Source organism: Cavia porcellus, unplaced genomic scaffold (assembly GCF_034190915.1).
Source record: "Cavia porcellus strain 051 isolate PalLab524CR breed Dunkin Hartley unplaced genomic scaffold, mCavPor4.1 scaffold_7, whole genome shotgun sequence".
Lineage (NCBI taxonomy): Eukaryota > Metazoa > Chordata > Mammalia > Rodentia > Caviidae > Cavia > Cavia porcellus.
This window is the reverse complement of record NW_026947490.1, coordinates 15043780-15060577: the sequence shown is the minus strand read 5'-3', so window position 1 is coordinate 15060577 and position 16798 is coordinate 15043780. Positions and strand designations below refer to the sequence as shown.

The window sequence follows — 16798 nt, the reverse complement described above, 5'->3', positions numbered from 1 at the left end:
TTGTGGCTTCTATCTCTTTTTGCTGGCTCTAGTTAAATACACTGTTTTAGTTGTCGCAGGAGCAATCGGGAGTCGGTCTTCTGCCTCCATCAATTGGGCCAGTTAGCCAGTCTTGATGGTTAACTAACCACTTTGCTCTTATTGCAGAAGCTAGTCAGAATACAGGCAGCTGGTCGCACCGCTTGCCAGGCCTGGGCTTCTGTCCCAGGTAGTAGGATCAAAATGATCTATTTCGGGATCCGGCGCGCCGCCCTTGGGGCCCCAGCATGTAGCGTTCCTGCTCACGCCCCTTGGATAGAAGCGTCCGAGGCTGAGTCAGAGGCACAGAATTAGGCCCGATTGAAGATGGGGGTAGGATCTGTTCTGTGTTCTTCTGTCAGCCTGGCCTGGCCTCTGCATTCTCCAGGAATCTGCTGCTAACGCTTACTTCCATCTGCGTCATCCTCAGAACAGCCAGTGAGCTGGAAATGTATTAAAGAGTACCGGAGATTCTGGTGGGCCCTAGGTCCCAATTTCCATTTTGTGCCCCCTATACTCGCAGGGCTCTGCCTCCTTAGCCTTAGTTTCCCCTTCAGGAAATTGAAGAACCTTGATAACATTTCCCTGGCGTCTTTTTCCAGAGAGGCAACAGGCGCGTAATAAATGGCCAAGTCATTATTGGGGTTTCTAAATAAGGCTGTACTAACAGCAGAGTCTGGCTGCCGTCCCAATGTCCCCGGAAAGCTCGCTGAAAGGCTGGCACAGGGCGCACTATAAATCGGTAGGTGCACACGCAGGGACACTGCGGTCCCAGGACGACGGTGAAAGAGCAGGATGGAGATCCGGGTACCTGTGCAGCCGACTTGGCTGCGCCGCGCTTCAGCCCCGTTGCCCGGGCTGTCCGCGCCGGGTCGCCTCTTTGACCAGCGCTTCGGCGAGGGACTGCTGGAGGCCGAACTGGCTACGCTCTGCCCTGCTGCGCTCGCCCCCTACTACCTGCGCGCCCCCAGCGTGGCGCTGCCCACCGCCCAGGTGCCGGCCTCGGGGAGGGACAATTCGGCCACTTGAGAGCTACAGAAATTAGTGGAGAGAGTGCGGCCCCTCAGAGGGACTTCTCGAGTGTGAAACGAGAGGCCGGGAGGTCGCTCTAAAGGGTGGGAAAGGGTTAGGATCCTCAGGGAATTGTTAATTTTTCTGAAGGAAGTTGGTCACCCAGGAGATCTGGGGAAATGGACAAGCAGTCACTCCTGAGACACTGAAACGCAATTAACAGTAGGGAATGGAGTCTGGAGACTATGGTGACCTTATGTTCCCTGATAAGTAAAGGGGAGAAAGTGCTGTGATTTAATGAAGGGCGTGCTGGCCTCAATACAGGTGGGTCAGAAGACCAGTAAATGTTGAAAGCGCCTTAGGACTCGAGTAGGAGGGTAAAAGAGAATTCTGGAGACTGGGACAAGAGACAGCTTAGCGATTTCTGGCCGGATTAGGGAACAAGGGTCCCTGGGGCGGGTGAAGAGTGACTCCGGAGAGTGACAATGCGAGTGTGGGCAGGCTTGCCACCCTGCGGAGGGGAAGGATTCTGACCTTGCGGGGAAGGAAGCTCATCACTGTACAAGAAGGAATTCAGTGACTGCAGCAGGCGGGAGGATCCCAGTTATGGGTGAAGAGGCTTTTGGTGACTCGGTGAGGGGCGTAGGCCAGAGGAAGCCCCAGTGCCGGTACCAAGGGAGGTGGAGCCCAGAGGATTGACAGTCCCGCCCCACGCCCGCTGTGCGCAGGTGTCGACCGACCCAGGCCACTTCTCGGTGCTGCTGGACGTGAAGCACTTCTCGCCGGAGGAAATAGCCGTCAAGGTGGTTGGCGAGCACGTGGAGGTGCACGCGCGCCACGAGGAGCGTCCGGTGAGCTGCGGGTGGGATGGGGCGGGGTGCCGCGAGCAGGGACTGCCGTCTCAACCCTCTCCCCTGCAGGACGAGCACGGATTCATCGCTCGCGAATTTCACCGCCGCTACCGTTTGCCGCCCGGCGTGGACCCTGCCGCTGTGACCTCAGCGCTGTCCCCCGAGGGCATCCTGTCCATCCAAGCCACGCCGGTGTCAGCCCAGACCCCACTGCCATCACCAGCTGCTGCTAAGTAGGGGTCTAAGCGAATCTGAATTTCGAATCTGAATTTCGGGAGCTGCTTTTAGGTTCTCACCTTGAAAGCTGATCTGACTCCACCCAACCAGATGTCCTCATCACGCCAAGACAGTCTCTCCCATCTAGAGATCCCACTTGACCCCTGCACTCTAGACCTAGCCTTTCATTACCTAGACCCTCTACTGACATCACACCCTGACGTAGTCCTTGTCCCACATCTTGCTACAAGCACTACACTCACCTCAGCCTAATCTATTGTCACTTATATCCTCACAGAATTTCCTTTTGCACTTCTTTGACTCTTATGAAACATGGCCACACTCCACATCCCTCCCTTCCCAGCTCTCACAGCAGATTATGATGTAGACAGCCCTGCCCCCATGCCAGGGGAATCAGGCATAAAGCCCACCACCACTCCTAAATGCCCCACACTGTGGTCTTCACACTGTTCAAGCCTCCTGGTGCTCAAGATTCTTGATCCTCTTTCTGTAACCAGACACTCCACTGTCCTCACCCCCTTTCCTGATTTGAAGCCCCAACCAGCCATCCAGACTCTTGAACCTTTCCAACTTACCATTTGCCCAGATGTGCTAGGTCCCTTCTCCAATTAACCACAGCTCTACAGTCCCTTTGTCCCAACCAGATCTTCTAGGGAACCCACCCTCCACATTTCTTATCCTCCATAACCCAACCAAGGAACCACTCATTCCCTCATTGAATTCCCTGCTATCCCATCCTCCCATTTGTTCCTAGGCCCACTGTTCAATAAATGTGCAAAAGTTGTGCCCACTGCTTTATGTCTGGGCCAGGAAGGATGGGCTGAAGCACAAGCCAGTGTGGGGTTGGATGATGTTTATTGGGATGGAGGGGCTGGGAACATCACTGTCGATCGTACATTTCTCGGAGAATCTTCATGCTCTCTGAGTACCGAAGTTGGTTCCGATGAGATGCCTCCTTCCACCTGGGGAGGTAGAGGCAAGGTTCAGCAATAGCAACAGAGGTCATAAGGGCCAGCAGGCTAAGGGATACTTACCTCTGGCGAATGCGTTTCCAGCGCTGCATGTTGCGATAGATGAGTATGGAGGGTGAAGGTTCAGGCTCTGATGGCTGTGGAGAGAGAGGCTAGGCTGGGTGACTATGTTGATGCCTCCCAAAAATGTGTCCCATAGCCTCAGGCCAGCTTTGTATACCCACCTCATCATCAGGGGTGCCCTGGGTTTCAGGTTGCAGTGGGGATGGAATGCGTGATCTGCAGGCATCTCCAGGTGGCCCAGGGGCTGTAGGTGGAGGCAGCTTGTACACATCTCGACTCTTATTGTTGGTGACCTCAGAACCCTGGAGATAACAAAGTCCCAAACTATGCCAAAGAGTTATAGCAGAGGGCTGGGAATATACATTTCATCCCTCTTGCCTTTCCCAGTGACAAGACATGAGAAGTTTGCTAAGAAAGCTACACTTCCAAAAGTTGTACCCAAAGCTTAGGGTCTCAGATTTGTGTTCTCCAGAAACCCTTGTCTTGTGACAGCCCAAAAACCCTTGTCCACTCTCAACAGTCCAGGGAATCCCAACTACACCTGCCAGTCTACCCGCAATGGTAGGTCTTGTCTACTATGTACTGCTTATCTGCTTGTCTGTTAGTGGATTCTGTCTAGGGCTTCATGTCTTGTTGCCCAGGAACTTTCTTCTACAACAGCCATGTCTGCTCTGATCTTGACAGTTCACAGGATCACATATCTCTGCTGGATCATATATCTTTCCCCTGTCTACTTTCTCAGGCCTGATGATTTACTCATCCATCCCTACCCAGCCCGGAGGATCCCCACCTGTTCACCCATGCCACCTAGTAACCATATCTGTCTGCACTAAGAATCTCTGTGCAGCCTTTTATCTCCTGGGGACCTTTAATCTTGGTAATGTCTATCAGCTTAGGGGAACCCTGTTTCCATTTTCTCTAGGCCAGGTGGCCACAGGGACTTTCGTCCACACCCCACCCCATACCCACATATACATATGTCTTACTTGATCCAGCATTCACTTGGGAGACACAGGGAGAGACACTGTTCATCTTCCATTAGTTTGGAGGGAAGGGCCCTTGAGCCTGCCCCACCCATCAACCTCCCTTGCTGCTGCCCATCAGCCATCCCACCTCCTCGTCCTCAGGCAGTGGGGGTAGTGGTGAGCTGGGTGAGCGTTCGTGCTCGCGCACTGAGGGGCTGTTGCGCATCCAAGCTCGGCAGATTGGATACAGTGGTGTGTTCTCGCTGAATTGGGCCAAGTCCACGCTCCGATCAAACAGTTTGATCACATATGTGTCTAGGGTGGGGAAGGGAGGTAAGTGAGTATCCTCAACTGGATCCTTGGCACTGTGTTCCCCCTCTAGAACAACTGCTTACTCACTGGATCGCTGAGGCCCTCCCTCAGCCAGCCCATCATCCATCTCCCTCCTCTTCTTCCTCCGCTGGTGGGGGAAGCGGGCAGATGGCCTGTGTGGGGAGGGAGAGTGTCAGGACCAGGGCTGGGGCTAAGAATCTCTCCTTAGCTGTTTGGGACCCTTGTCACCTTACCTTTTGCCCGTGGCTGCAATGGAGCAATCCCTATGGGAAAAAGACTGAGTGTTAGCAGACTGTTCCTCAAAAAAAAACCTCAAAGGGCATGTTGGGGCTACTGAGATCCCCTGGACCTTATGTACCACCCATACCCTTGGGGCTTTAGGTGCCAAACATGAGGGGACCCGGTTGCTTTTGCCAAGGTCTTTGTACATGTGCAGTGGTTAAGTCTGTCATGGAGGAAGCACAAGGCAGAATGGTTAACGCATGGATGAGGGAAGAAGTTACCCACCACAAACCCTTAGATTCAGATCTCTCAAAACACCTTACTTGTTGTGGGTATCGGAAGGGGTTTTCCCCGCTTCTTCATCCAGACGCTCCCTGGCAGCAGAAGAGGACAGCGGGCTTAAGGTTCCAAGGATCCAGAATCAAGTGGCTTCCCCATAAGACACCTTTCTCCCCAAGTCAGCCTTTGAAGTCCCACCTGCCAAAGCTACCAGCCCTATGACCCCAGGATGGACCAGGTCCCAACCTGTCCATGTGACTCTTCTCCAAAAGACACTGCAGAACAGCATCCAGTTGGTTCCGTGCTTTAGCCATCTCCAACTCTGGAGGAAGAAGGTACCAAGCAAGAGTCAGCTCTGTAGGCATATCCTTTGTCAGGGCCAATGACCCAGGCCTGATGAAAGGCAGCAGTGGGGAGACCAGGAGAAACAAGGCTTCCCTATATTACCCAGAAGATAGGTTGAAGACAGGAGTAGAGGCAACTGAGACTGCAGCAAAGAACCATGGGCAGGACCCAAGGATATGGATCATACACACATCTCTGTCCTTGGCTTTAGCCTGTCTCCTGAACCCCAACCTGAGGATCCCATGGCCTGAACACCTCTCCCAAGACCATCTATCTTTTAGAGTTTTCAATGATAACAAACAGCTGGCTGGGCATCTGTGCTATAGGTTCCGCCACCGCTGTCCTAGACTCTTTCCACTGGGCTGCACAATGACCTCAGTGTCTAAATCTACCCTTCATCTTGGATCCCTAAGGATGACCACATTGTTCCCCCATTCCTTCACTGGTCTCACTATGGATACCACTCTCCCTCCCCATTATTTGTAATCAGGCTCCTTTTGCTGTTCCTTGAATACATCAGACAATGCTTCCATTTCAGGGCATCTTCAAAGCTATTTCCTTTGTTCAACTGGCTGTTCCTTCATATACTTTCCTGGTTTTCCCACACCTTGCCCTATTGCAGATCTTGTTATCTTCTCCCATCTCCCAACTTGGGAGTTTTTTTTTCACCCTCCTTAAACTGAAGAGGCAGAATCTCACTATGTTGCCCAGGGAGGTCCTGAACTCCTGAGCTCAAGCGATGCTCCTGTCTCAGACACCCAAGTAGCTGAACTAGAGGCTCATGTTATTGCACCCAGCTCCAAGTAGCTGAACTAGAGGCTCATGTTATTGCACCCAGCTTCTGTCTTGTTCTAAACCCATCTAACATCCCATTTATCCCATCTAATATCCTACATGCCTTCCCTCCACGGCCTTTACCGTGCTGGTCTTGGGTTTCCATCAACTCTGCCCTAACGCTGAACTTTAGTTTCCTCATGTACTGCACTTAGGTTTATTGGAAAACAGTTATTGTGGAGATTAAAGGAGTGCCTGTACCTCAGGGTCATAGCACAACCCCCAATTCATGACTAATTCCGGAAAAGGGAAACTGAAGTGGAGCCAGCAATAATCCCCTTCCCAGACTCAGCAGCGTAGGATGCCCACATTTTACCGCTGCCTGAACCACCACACTGCTGAACCACCACCTTTCAATCTCAAAGCTACCTAGACTAGCACAATCTGGGAGTGTATGAAGGTGGCAGCAAAAGCTAGCTGTCTCATGCAGCATTTGTCAGATGGGTTGCAGGGAAAAGCCAGATAGTCGCCTTTTCAGGACAATCGGGTCTCTCAGAATTCCCAAATTCTGATCGGCGGGTGTCTTCCTTACAAGGCCCGGGCCTAGAGGTCCTCACCTGATTTTTCCACTTTCACCTTCACCGGAAACATGGTTTGGTCTGGAGTCTGGCTATCTAGCTCGAAAAAGTCCCGAGGAGGCTAGGGTCCGGAGGCGGGCGGGAAAGGTCAAAGGTAAGCTCCGAGTACGGATAGCCCTCCGGCCCGAGCGCTGTCCAGTAGCTACGGCAGCACTGCCACTTTCCTTCTCCCCACCTTGTGGGTGGCTGGGCCCTTTCAGCAGCCAATACTTTCCATTAGTCAATGAATTCTTCAATCTTCTTCTCTGACCAATTGACAGCTGCCGCTGGAGGCTCCCAACCTTAAATCCCACCTTCCTAAGGGCCTGTTTCCGGAAATAAACTAACGACAATGCAGGGCGCTTCCAGGGAGGTGTACTCAGAATAACGCCGCCAGCGCCGCGCGGGGCACACTGGGAACTAAGACTCCTGCATCGCGAGGCTTCATGGGACTTGTAGTGTTAGGCTTGACTAAGGTCCAACTTACCTACTTAACAGGATTTAACTAACAGTGGAACTCCTTCTAGTCCCTAAGAGGAAGACTAGAATTTAGTTGGGTCCCTTTTTTCAGACTACTAGCTATATCTCAGCTGTTAATGTCTTTTCAGATACAACCTCATTATTTATTATGTACCAGGCATTTATCTAGGCAATGGGGACAAACCAGATAAAACCCTTTGCATCAGTGTAGCTTACCTTTAACATTGTAAGTGAAATGTGACAGGAGGAAGAATATAGCTTGAAATGGTCACAGGAGCACCAAGTTTGCGCTTGAAAAGCAATTTTTGGGGGAGGGGGACTGAAATTTTAAATAGAAAAGACAAGGGAAGCAATCGGAGGCAGAGACAGGAGAACTGCGTGAGTTTGAGGCTAGCCTGGGCCTCACACCAATATCCTGTCTCAAAAAACAATGCAGCAACAAAAAAAGGAAGGCTTGTCTGAGAAAGTTTTTGAATATATCTATTAAGATAGACCAGGACCAGGAATATAGTTCAGTAGCACGGTGCCTGTCTGGTAGGTGCAAGGTCCTGAGTTCAATTCCTGGTACAAAAACTAAACCAAAACAAAACAAACATCCCCCCCCCCACACACAACCAGACATCACCTCCTTCAGAGAAAGAGAAAACTTCCATTTATCACATACGTCTTGTCCCAGATAAAGCTTAGAAGGCAGCATTGTGATCAACATTCGGTTAGGAATACTAGAGACCAAAGGAAGGTAAAAGCACAGAAAAATTTTGTTTGTGGTACTGGGAATCAAACACAGGACCTCATACATGCTAGGCAAATGCCCTACCAATGAGTTGCATCCCCAGCCCTTACAGTCATGTTTCTGAATTAACAACAATAGCAGCCCCAGAAGTGGAAGCTTTATTCCTTTCTTAGTTCACTGATAAAATAAGGGTTCTTGAGCAGAAACTCCTATTTCTGAGAGTCATATTTGGTGCGCAGTGAGGAAAAAAATGCATATAATGTGTGAAGCGTTACTCATGGCACAAAGTAAGCACTCAATGCTTTAAAAACTTTTTTTTTTCTGTACTAGGATTGAGCCCAGGAACTTCCTACTGAGATGCATCCCCAGCCCTTTATTTTAATTTTAATTAATTAATTAATTTTTTAATTTTTTAAGCCAGTCAAATTTAGCAGTGGGGTATTTTAATTTTAATTTTTGAGATAGGGTATTCCAAGTCCCTAAATTGCCCAGATTGGGCTTGAACTTTTGATCTTCCTGCCTCAGTCACTCAGATGCTGGGATTATAGGGCTATATCACCACCACTCCAGTTAATTAATATCTTATTCAATCTCCAAAAGACCCCAGGAAATCAATATCAAATGTCAAGGTCCTTTATTGGGGAATGTCATCAAACAATAGGAGCCTGGCACAAGTCTCACAAGTCTTTGAGGCTTGAGAGTAAGCTCAGAGCAGAGCTGGGAGAAACAGCAAGTCACCATCCTGTGCTGACGTTGTCAGGGGGTCCCCAAGGGAATGGTAAAAGACAGGTAGTCTCCAAGGGCACCCCAGCGAGGCCGGTAGATCTGGAAGATGGTAATCCAGGTGGTGAGCACAATTACCCAGAAGAGGAAGCCCACAGCTGAGCGCCAGACATCTACAAGAGAGAACAGAGTGGGGAGAGTTGGCTTCCAGCTCCTTTCTTGACTCCCTTAGACCTGCCCTCTCTTCTGTCTCACAGAGTCACAGAACTCTGGAGCCTCCAACACCCCCTCCCCACCACCCACTGGCCTTCCTCATTGCTCCCTAGACTCACAGCCTTTGATTTGGCTCTGCTCTGTGTAGGCTGGGACAAGAAAGGCCTCTCGGAAGAACCAAAAGATGTTGACCAACCACAGAAAAGGCAGGAAAGCAAAACCACCTACGGAGAAAAACCCACACTGGGTAACAGAATAACGAGGATCTTCCCCAACACCCACATAGGATACTTATTGTGAAGGTCCTCTCCCATACCGAAGTTCAACTGTAAACTTCAGTGGTCAGGGGCTCAAGGATCCTGGTTCTTCCCTGGGGTTCAGGAATCTGATTCCTCAACCCCATCTTTCTCAGGACCCAGGAGTCCAGTCCTCCAACTCTCCCCTCCCGGGTCACAGAAATTGCGGCTTCAGCTTCCTTCTTCCTCAGAAGGCCCTCCCTTCTCTCAGACCCAGGAGTCAGCATCTTCACCTTCTTTACCCCTTAGATCCACGAATCCACGTCTCTAGGCACTCTTCCCTGTCGGTCCTTTTTCTTCTCTTTGAGCCCTAGATCATCGGTTCTTACCCAGATAGTACTTCCGGCACAGGTTCAACTTCTCCTCATTGGAGACCCGCTCCAAATTCATAGCTGTACTAAAGTCTGGTCGTCTCACGATCCTGCGGAGCAAGATTCAACTGACAGACCCGAGGATCACGAATAACCACGCCCCTATTACGACAAAGCGATAAATTTAGGGGTGGGCTTGCTGAAAAGGGGCACCCTCCGTTTCCACCAGCAAGCTCGTCAGGTTAAGAACCTCTATATTTATTGGGGTGCGCTAAACGATTCCCAACTCACCAGCGGTTCAAACAACACCCGTACTATTTTCAGACACGGAGATTTGTTCGACAAGTCGCAGATTTTTCTGGACCTTACAGTCTTTTTTGGCGAGGTAAGGCTATACGCATGCGCTGCGAACAAACGCCTGTGATAGAGTAGGGCAGCGTTTGAGCCTCCAAAACGCTTGCGTAATAGGGAGTTTCTGAACGCGAGACCAGCGTTCCGGCCCAGTAGTGAACTACAGTTCCCGACGCTCCTATGCAACGGAAGTGACGTAATGAGCAGGCGTATTGGCCGGATTTGGGTAACTGGCTGAATATTTAGCTTCAATATATTCGGCAGTAAGGACAAATGAGAACGGGTGCAGAGTGTGACATCTCGGGAGCGGGGCAAAGGAACTGAGGTCTTTGGTGGCTGGGCGGCTTGGGGTAGTGTTTCTAGGGTGCTCGACTTCCCTGGCTCTCATTTCACCATTATTTTGCGCCCTTTCAGAGTTAGCTCCTTTTTTTACTTTAAAATCGGAGTGGGCTGCCGGCAATGGAACCAGTGCTCCCGGCTTCGCAACAAACCGACATTGAGCCAGATAAGATCTGGTACTAAACTCCGGGGTTAAAGTCTCTGAGGTCCTCGTTTTCTGTTGTCAGTCATCACAAAGACTTGCCTTTTCCAGGCTCCTAAGGCTTACCCCTAGAAACCCACTGCTTTCTGGTTAGACCTCTCTGCAGATTCTTTCTCCAAGTTTCAGGCCCTTCTTCCGAGGATTTGGCCATGGCCCAATACATAGAAATTTGGCCGCTGTGCTGTCTCTTCAGCAGATCCGCTCACAGTTATTTCCTCCTTTTCATTTTATTTTATTTTACTTTTGAGACACTATCTCAGGCTGGCCTCGAACTCATGATGATAATCCTGCCCCAGCCTCCCCCAGTTGGAATTATATGAGTGCAGAAGCACTTATGATACTAAAATTCCTTCTCAGGTGCAAAGCCCCACCCCAAACCTTCATACTGTACTCTCTGCATGCAGCCCTACTCTCTGAGCTCTGGTTCTGCCCCTTTAAAATATGTTCAGACTATACTCTGCTCAACATGTACCGGGATCCACAGAACATGGCCAAACCCCATAGACAGATCACACCGCAGGGCCCAGGCAGAGGAGGGGCAGGATGGACAGCCCCCAGCAGGGGGCTCCTCTGATTCCACCCTGTCCGGTCCTGCGGGTCATGTGAGCGACATAGAGGTGCAGGAACACTATGATAATTTGAGGTGAGGGTCAGCAGGGTAGATTGGGTTTCTTGTGCTCCAGGAGCTTAGCTGAGTTCCTCCTGGTCTTCCCTAGGAGGTGTTCATGGAACTGCAGGAGAATTCTGGGGAGAATGAAGAGATGAATGTGTGTGACAACTTGGGGGACCACCCCTTAGGAATGTTTTATATCAAGGTACTTGTTGTCCCTTCCTTAGGGCTTAGAAATAGAGTCTGTCACTGCTGGATAGTCAACCCTGAAATCTCGCAGCTTGAGGTCTGCCACTAAGTCCAGTCCAGTCTCAAAGCTGCTGACTAATCCTCTGAAGATCTCCCATTTTCTTAGTGCACCGCGACCCACTGTCCTCTGTTCCAGCAGGAGGAGGATGCAGTGAGGGTACTGAATTCAGTAACCACTGTAACTGAGCATGATGATCTGCCTCCTGTTGCTGATTTTCTGTCATCAGTATAACATGGGTACTGTGATGCAAGGGCAAGACAGACACTTGGGAGTCCCAGACACTTGAGTGTGTGGGGGAGGCTGTCAGTGACAGTGGCCTCCTTCATCTGTCCTCTACTAAAGGGATGTACTTGAGCTAGCTTCTGCAACTTCATGCACCTTTGACCCATATCCTGGAACCTCCGGCAGCAGCTTTTTGGTGGGAACTCAGGTGCAGGTACTGCTGTCACCAGCTAGCGTGGGTCCTTCATTTAATAATGAAAATTAAAACAACTGCTGGTCATAGCAGCACACTCCTGTAATTCCAGCACTCTGGGAGGTCGAATCAGGAGAACTGCAAGTTCAAGCCCAACCTGGGTTATTTATCAATTTAGCAAGAACCTGCCCACCCCAAAAGAGCTGGAGATGTAGCTCAAGGAAAGTATCCTGAGCTTATTTACCAATATGAAAAAAAATCAAACTGGTCCCTTGACAAAGAAAAATAAAAAATAGAGAAAGAAAAATAAAAAATAAAGGTCAGTTTTATGCTTAGTTTGGTGGGCTGAGATCTGATCAGTCATTTTCTCAGTCCTTGTTTCATGGCTCTGGAGGAACCCACCCACTTGAAAAGTAGTTCAGTCCCATGAGATGAATCCTTATGAGTTGGGGAGCAATTTATTTCTGTGAAGCTCTGATGGAATCTGATGGAATCTAAGGTGACCCTAGGTTTAGGGTAATGGCGATTTCTGGGCACAGGAATCTTCTCTGGGCCCCCATAAATATCCTGGTGTCCTCAGTCTTGAAGGGTGATGACATAGGCTTGGGTTAGTAAAGTTTTGGGTTAATAAACCCTGTTTTGCTAACTTTTAGATAGACTTTTTCTTTCTTTCTTTCTTTTTTGTCTTTTTTTTTGGAGACAGGGTCTCACTATACAGTTCAGGCTGGCCTTGAGCTCACTTGTAGCCCAGGCTGGTCTTGAACTCGAAACAATCCTCTTGCCTCAGCCTCCCGAGTGCTGGGATTACAGGCGTGAGCCACCATGCCCAGCTTAGATAGATTTTTCTTTCTTTCTTTTCTTTTTTTTTTTTTTTTTTTTTTTGGTCTTTTTCCTTTTTATTGGTACCGGAGATCGAACTCATGACTGCCTGCTTGCAAGGCAGGTGCTTATGCCGCTGAGCTAAATCCCCAGCCCCGACTTCTTTTCTTTTTTTTTTTTTTTTTGTCTTTTTCCTTTTTATTGGTACCGGGGATCGAACTCATGACTGCCTGCTTGCAAGGCAGGCGTTTATGCCGCTGAGCTAAATCCCCAGCCCCCGACTTTTCTTAAATGACTAAAATGCCTGTGTGCAGAGCTGAGGATTTGATTCAGAGTTTTACAAAATGAAGGTCAAGCTTTGTTATACTTTTAGTTATTTATTGGACATCTGTAGGCTTACATGGAGAGTCATGGTTTTGGGGTAGGAAAGAAGGAAGAAGAAGATGAACAACAACAAAAAAACTCCTTTCAAGTCTGACTACCTCAGAAGAAAACACAAATCATGCTTCTGATGAGTAACAGGTTAAGGATCTGGGAGTTCGTCCTGTGTCAGACCCTCAGGACCACCCTGTCAAGATTGTTGTTTGCAGAGTCCTTTGTACCTTTGAGCCTGATTATTAACCCCAGTCACACTGTCCCAAGACTCTTAAGCCCTAAGAATAGTTCTGAGTCCCATCTGGAAAGCAGCACCTAAATTTCAACACCGAAACTAGCCTGAACTAAATCCAGGACCAGTCTCAATCTCCAGCACTGAGACTGCCTCCTGGAACCCTAGTCACATCAATGTTCACCACATCCAGAGCAGAGAGGCAGGCCTAGGGGATCTCTGTACCACTCCCAGTGGCTCAAACCCAGCTGTCTACACTTCTCTGCCTAGGTTACCTTTCAGGGCTACTATCTCCAAGAAAGAAAACAATGGTGTCCCCCAGACCACCAGCACGATGGTTCTCAATCTCTAACCTTTTTGCCCTTCACTCCTAACAGACACAGATATTCCTGGCCAGTATCGTTCCTCAAAGCCCCCGCTATTCTCCAGCCCCAGGTTCCAAGACTCTACATGTACCTTTTCTGTGGCTTTTTGCTATGATAATAAAATTTCCTATTAAACCTCAAGCTTAGCTGTGGGTGTCAGTTTCCTTTCAGCTGACAAAAAGGGGAAACTGCACCGGCCTCTAACCACAAGATCAGTGGAGGAACTCCGAACCAGAGCAGTGCTTTGGGGGCCCAGGTCTGTATCGGTAGGGTGGTGATACCTTTGGGCTGGAAAGCTGTTTTTCTTTTTCTCCCCCTGCCCCACTGGTGCTAGGGATTAAAGCAGGCCTTGTGAATAGAAGGCAAGAGAGCCACATCTCCAGCTCTCATTTTAGTTTTTTTAGCTTTTCTGTTTAAGGCTTCAAGGGGAGAGATGCAGGTTGACAGATTCCTAAAATGGTGATTAAGACTGGGGAGGAAGTGCTGGAAGTTCAGTGGGAGTCTCCAGCAAGTCAGGGCTAAGGTACATGTCCTAAACCCTTTCCTCTTTTTTTAATTATTTACTTAGACACCAGGGATCAAACTCACAATCTTGTGCTTGCCAGGCAGGTGCTTACATAGCTGAGCTAAATCCCCAGCTTCCCTTTATTATTTTTAATCTTTTTTTTATCGGTACCAGGGATCGAACTCACGACCGTCTGCTTGCAAGGCAAGTGCTTATGCCGCTGAGCTAAATCCCCAGCCCCTATTATTTTTATCTTGAGACATGGTCTTGCTAAATCTGTAAGTTACCCAGGCTGGGTTCAAAGTTTTTGTGATCCTCCTGTCTCAGGCTTAGAGCTGAGATTCCAGGTGTTCACCATGTTGGTGAGCTAGGACTGAGTCTTTGAAGCCCTAGGGTAGTAGTCGCCAGGCTCTGTCCTAGGTGATCCACTTGTATTTTGAGATGAAGTGCAGTTGTGTTTGTTGCTCAGGTTGGTCTGGAACTCCTGGGCTCAAAGAATCCTCTTGTCTCAGCTTCCTAAGTAGTAGTCTCCTAAGCTGAGACTACAGGCATCCACTTATTACACCAGTTCTAAGCGTTTTACTTCTAATAACACCTTTAAATTCTTTACTATGGGGCTACGAAGGAGGTGCTATTACTACACTATTTTAAGGGTGGGAAAAGGTTTTATGAAACAACAGGGAGATAGGAATCCACACAATCCCGATATAGTTTTCTTTAGCTATCCTGAAGCCTTGTGGGCTTTTCTGATAAGGAGTTGGTTGGGAGGTGGATTCTCAGCTTCTAAAGGGACCTAGGAATCCTGTACCTTCACTTGCATTGCTTCCTTCTTCCTTTCGGGTTTCCTGAAAAGTGCGGCAGAGGGGTTGCGGTCGGAAGTCCTGCAGTCGCAGCTCCCAGGCTGCAGGCCCTGGTCTGGATGGGGCTTAGACATCTGCTGCAGACCTCCGTGCTGTTTCTGGCCTTGGCAGTACCTTCAGAAGCCTCCCAGTACTGCGGCCGCCTTGAGTATTGGAACCCATATAACAAGCGTTGCAGCAGCTGTCAACAGCGATTCGGGTCACCTCCTTATCCGGGTGAGGAGCCGGGATTGGGTGTAAGGGTAAATCCAGGCTCAGATAGTGGATGACACAGAGCCGAGGAATGGGGAGGTGTGTGGGGTACGCCCAGTTGAGGCTTCGTTAGGGTTGGCAGGCTGAGCCGGCGCGGAACCGGATAGTGCGGGATAGGGCAACAATCAGATAGCAAGTGGAAGCGTGGGCGTAACGAAGATAAATCCGGGCGTGGGCGGTGCGTTGTGTAGAGCTGGTGGGGAAAGGGGCGAGGCCTGAATAGCCAGGTGGAAAGGGCGGGGCCTGCGTGGGAAGGGGGACCGGATGGGACATACGCTGATAGGATGGGTGAATACACAAGGGGCGGGGACAAGTAGGATAGGGCAAAAGGAAGAGGGTGTGGCTAGCGCTGAGGACTAGAGGCGCGGTAAAGCCTAATGAAGCCAGCATCTTCCACTAGACTACGAGTTTGTGGAAAACTGCGGGCACAATGACTTCGGCGATGTTTTGAAGAATCCGTTCAAAAAGTGTTCTCCTGGGCAGTGTAACCGCGACTTTGCGGAGCTGTGTACCCCCTGCAACGGCGGAGCCCTGGCCACTGCTCCCACTGGGAGCCACGGCGGAACCCGGCATCGCAATAGAGAGGTCCTGGTTCTGACTTTGGAGGGCTGGGCCGGGGCTCGCAGGAGATGGGGATGTGACGAGGCTGGCCTGGATCCAGGGAGGGGAATAGTGCTGTGTGGGTGGGCTGGAAGGTAGGAACTGAGGGAGACTGTGGCCCCATGGAAGGGGGAGGGAGTAGGGCGTGCCCCCTCCTTTATTCCCAACCTCTTCCCAGTCCTATCCCTGCCACAGGATTCTATTTCCACAGCTGAAGAAGTAAGTGTCTACATTGCAGGAGCCCACATCACCCGGGAGTTCCAGTGTCTCGTGGACGACTCAGAGCAATGTCTCTCCACTGCATTTTGTCCTGCCCTTGGTGCTGGTTCTGCCCTTGGTGCTGGTCCTACTCCTAATCTGCTTCCTCCTTCTGCAAAGGCATCACCAGCACAAGGAAAAAGTTCTTTCCCCTCTCTGCCCTGGCGTGTTTCCCAGAGACCCCAGCAACTACACCCTCTGCTTGCACTTAGCCTCCTCAGGCTCTTTGGAGGCTGGGCACACAGGAAAGATCCCTCTCCCAAGCAAGGGTAAGCTGGCGACAAACGCATCCAGAAGGGAAGGTTGTGCTGGAAACCTGCCCTTCCTCCCCTTTACGCCAGCCTGTCTCCCAGAGCTGGCAGGTCTGGCGACACAACCTCTGTCTCGCCTCTTGGATGAGCTGGAGGTACTGGAGGAGCTGATTGTGCTGCTGGACCCTGAACCTGGGCCCGGCGGTAGCACGGCCTGTGGTACCACTCGGCACCTTGCTGCAAGATACGGGCTGCCTGCTGCCTGGTCAACCTTCGCCTACTCCCTGCGGCCCAGTCGCTCACCACTGTGGGCCCTGATTGAGATGGTGGTGGCAAGGGAGCCGTCAGCCACTCTGGGCCAGTTCAGTGAACACTTGGTCCAGCTAGGACGGGCAGACGCACTGCTGGTGTTATCCAGGCTTGGCTGACCTGGGATCGGTGAGGGCCTACAATTAAAAATAGTTTCTTTGGAAACAAGTGTTTGCTGTCCTGATAACCATTTAGGGGCCTTCTCAAAGCACAACCCTAACTGGGCCAGGAGGACCTACCATCCCCTGCTTCTCCTTTCCTCAGAAAGGACTATTTTATCTAATAGCCACTCCAGCACAATAGAATATAAACACTTCCTGCTCTGCAGCCTCCATAGGCCCACAGTTCACTGGTAATTCTGCT

General features: G+C 50.2%; 4 protein-coding genes across 12 annotated transcripts; 2 read left to right on the top strand and 2 right to left on the bottom strand.

Moving 5' to 3' along the window:
* The first annotated feature begins 187 nt into the window (after positions 1-187).
* Positions 188-2903, top strand: Hspb6 (heat shock protein family B (small) member 6). The gene is made up of 3 exons (XM_003467215.5): positions 188-1011; positions 1758-1880; positions 1950-2903. The coding sequence occupies exons 1-3, from the start codon at positions 814-816 to the stop codon at positions 2115-2117; spliced, it is 489 nt and encodes a 162-aa protein (XP_003467263.1). The 5' UTR covers positions 188-813; the 3' UTR covers positions 2118-2903.
* A 52-nt stretch (positions 2904-2955) lies between these two features.
* Positions 2956-7045, bottom strand: Lin37 (lin-37 DREAM MuvB core complex component). Of its 5 annotated transcripts, none has more exons than XM_063252612.1 (10): positions 6687-7045; positions 5149-5272; positions 4995-5045; positions 4817-4894; positions 4683-4712; positions 4516-4601; positions 4265-4431; positions 3313-3453; positions 3152-3225; positions 2956-3079 (listed from the first exon to the last, which is right to left on the bottom strand). In XM_063252612.1, the coding sequence occupies exons 1-10, from the start codon at positions 6718-6720 to the stop codon at positions 2998-3000; spliced, it is 867 nt and encodes a 288-aa protein (XP_063108682.1). In that variant the 5' UTR covers positions 6721-7045; the 3' UTR covers positions 2956-2997. The 5 variants fall into 5 exon arrangements, with proteins under 5 accessions (XP_063108682.1, XP_063108683.1, XP_023419762.1 ...); XM_063252613.1 differs by having other exon boundaries at positions 5197-5272; positions 6687-7043; XM_023563994.2 differs by lacking the exon at positions 4817-4894 and having other exon boundaries at positions 6687-7043.
* Positions 7046-8516: 1471 nt separating this feature from the next.
* Psenen (presenilin enhancer, gamma-secretase subunit) lies at positions 8517-9936 on the bottom strand. 2 transcript variants are annotated; one of them, XM_005002518.4, is made up of 4 exons: positions 9734-9936; positions 9461-9552; positions 8955-9059; positions 8517-8795 (listed from the first exon to the last, which is right to left on the bottom strand). In XM_005002518.4, the coding sequence occupies exons 2-4, from the start codon at positions 9519-9521 to the stop codon at positions 8656-8658; spliced, it is 306 nt and encodes a 101-aa protein (XP_005002575.1). In that variant the 5' UTR covers positions 9522-9552; positions 9734-9936; the 3' UTR covers positions 8517-8655. The 2 variants fall into 2 exon arrangements, with proteins under 2 accessions (XP_005002575.1, XP_003467261.1); XM_003467213.5 differs by having other exon boundaries at positions 9461-9604; positions 9734-9932.
* Positions 9937-10052: 116 nt separating this feature from the next.
* On the top strand, positions 10053-16603 carry Igflr1 (IGF like family receptor 1). 4 transcript variants are annotated; one of them, XM_063252611.1, is made up of 6 exons: positions 10053-11149; positions 13413-13656; positions 14080-14109; positions 14759-14981; positions 15418-15602; positions 15856-16603. In XM_063252611.1, exons 4-6 carry the CDS (start codon positions 14825-14827, stop codon positions 16552-16554), a joined length of 1041 nt encoding a protein of 346 aa, XP_063108681.1. In that variant the 5' UTR covers positions 10053-11149; positions 13413-13656; positions 14080-14109; positions 14759-14824; the 3' UTR covers positions 16555-16603. The 4 variants fall into 4 exon arrangements, with proteins under 4 accessions (XP_063108681.1, XP_063108679.1, XP_063108680.1 ...); XM_063252610.1 differs by lacking the exon at positions 14080-14109 and having other exon boundaries at positions 10066-10118; positions 11051-11149; XM_063252609.1 differs by lacking the exon at positions 14080-14109 and having other exon boundaries at positions 10054-11149.
* Positions 16604-16798: the final 195 nt, after the last annotated feature.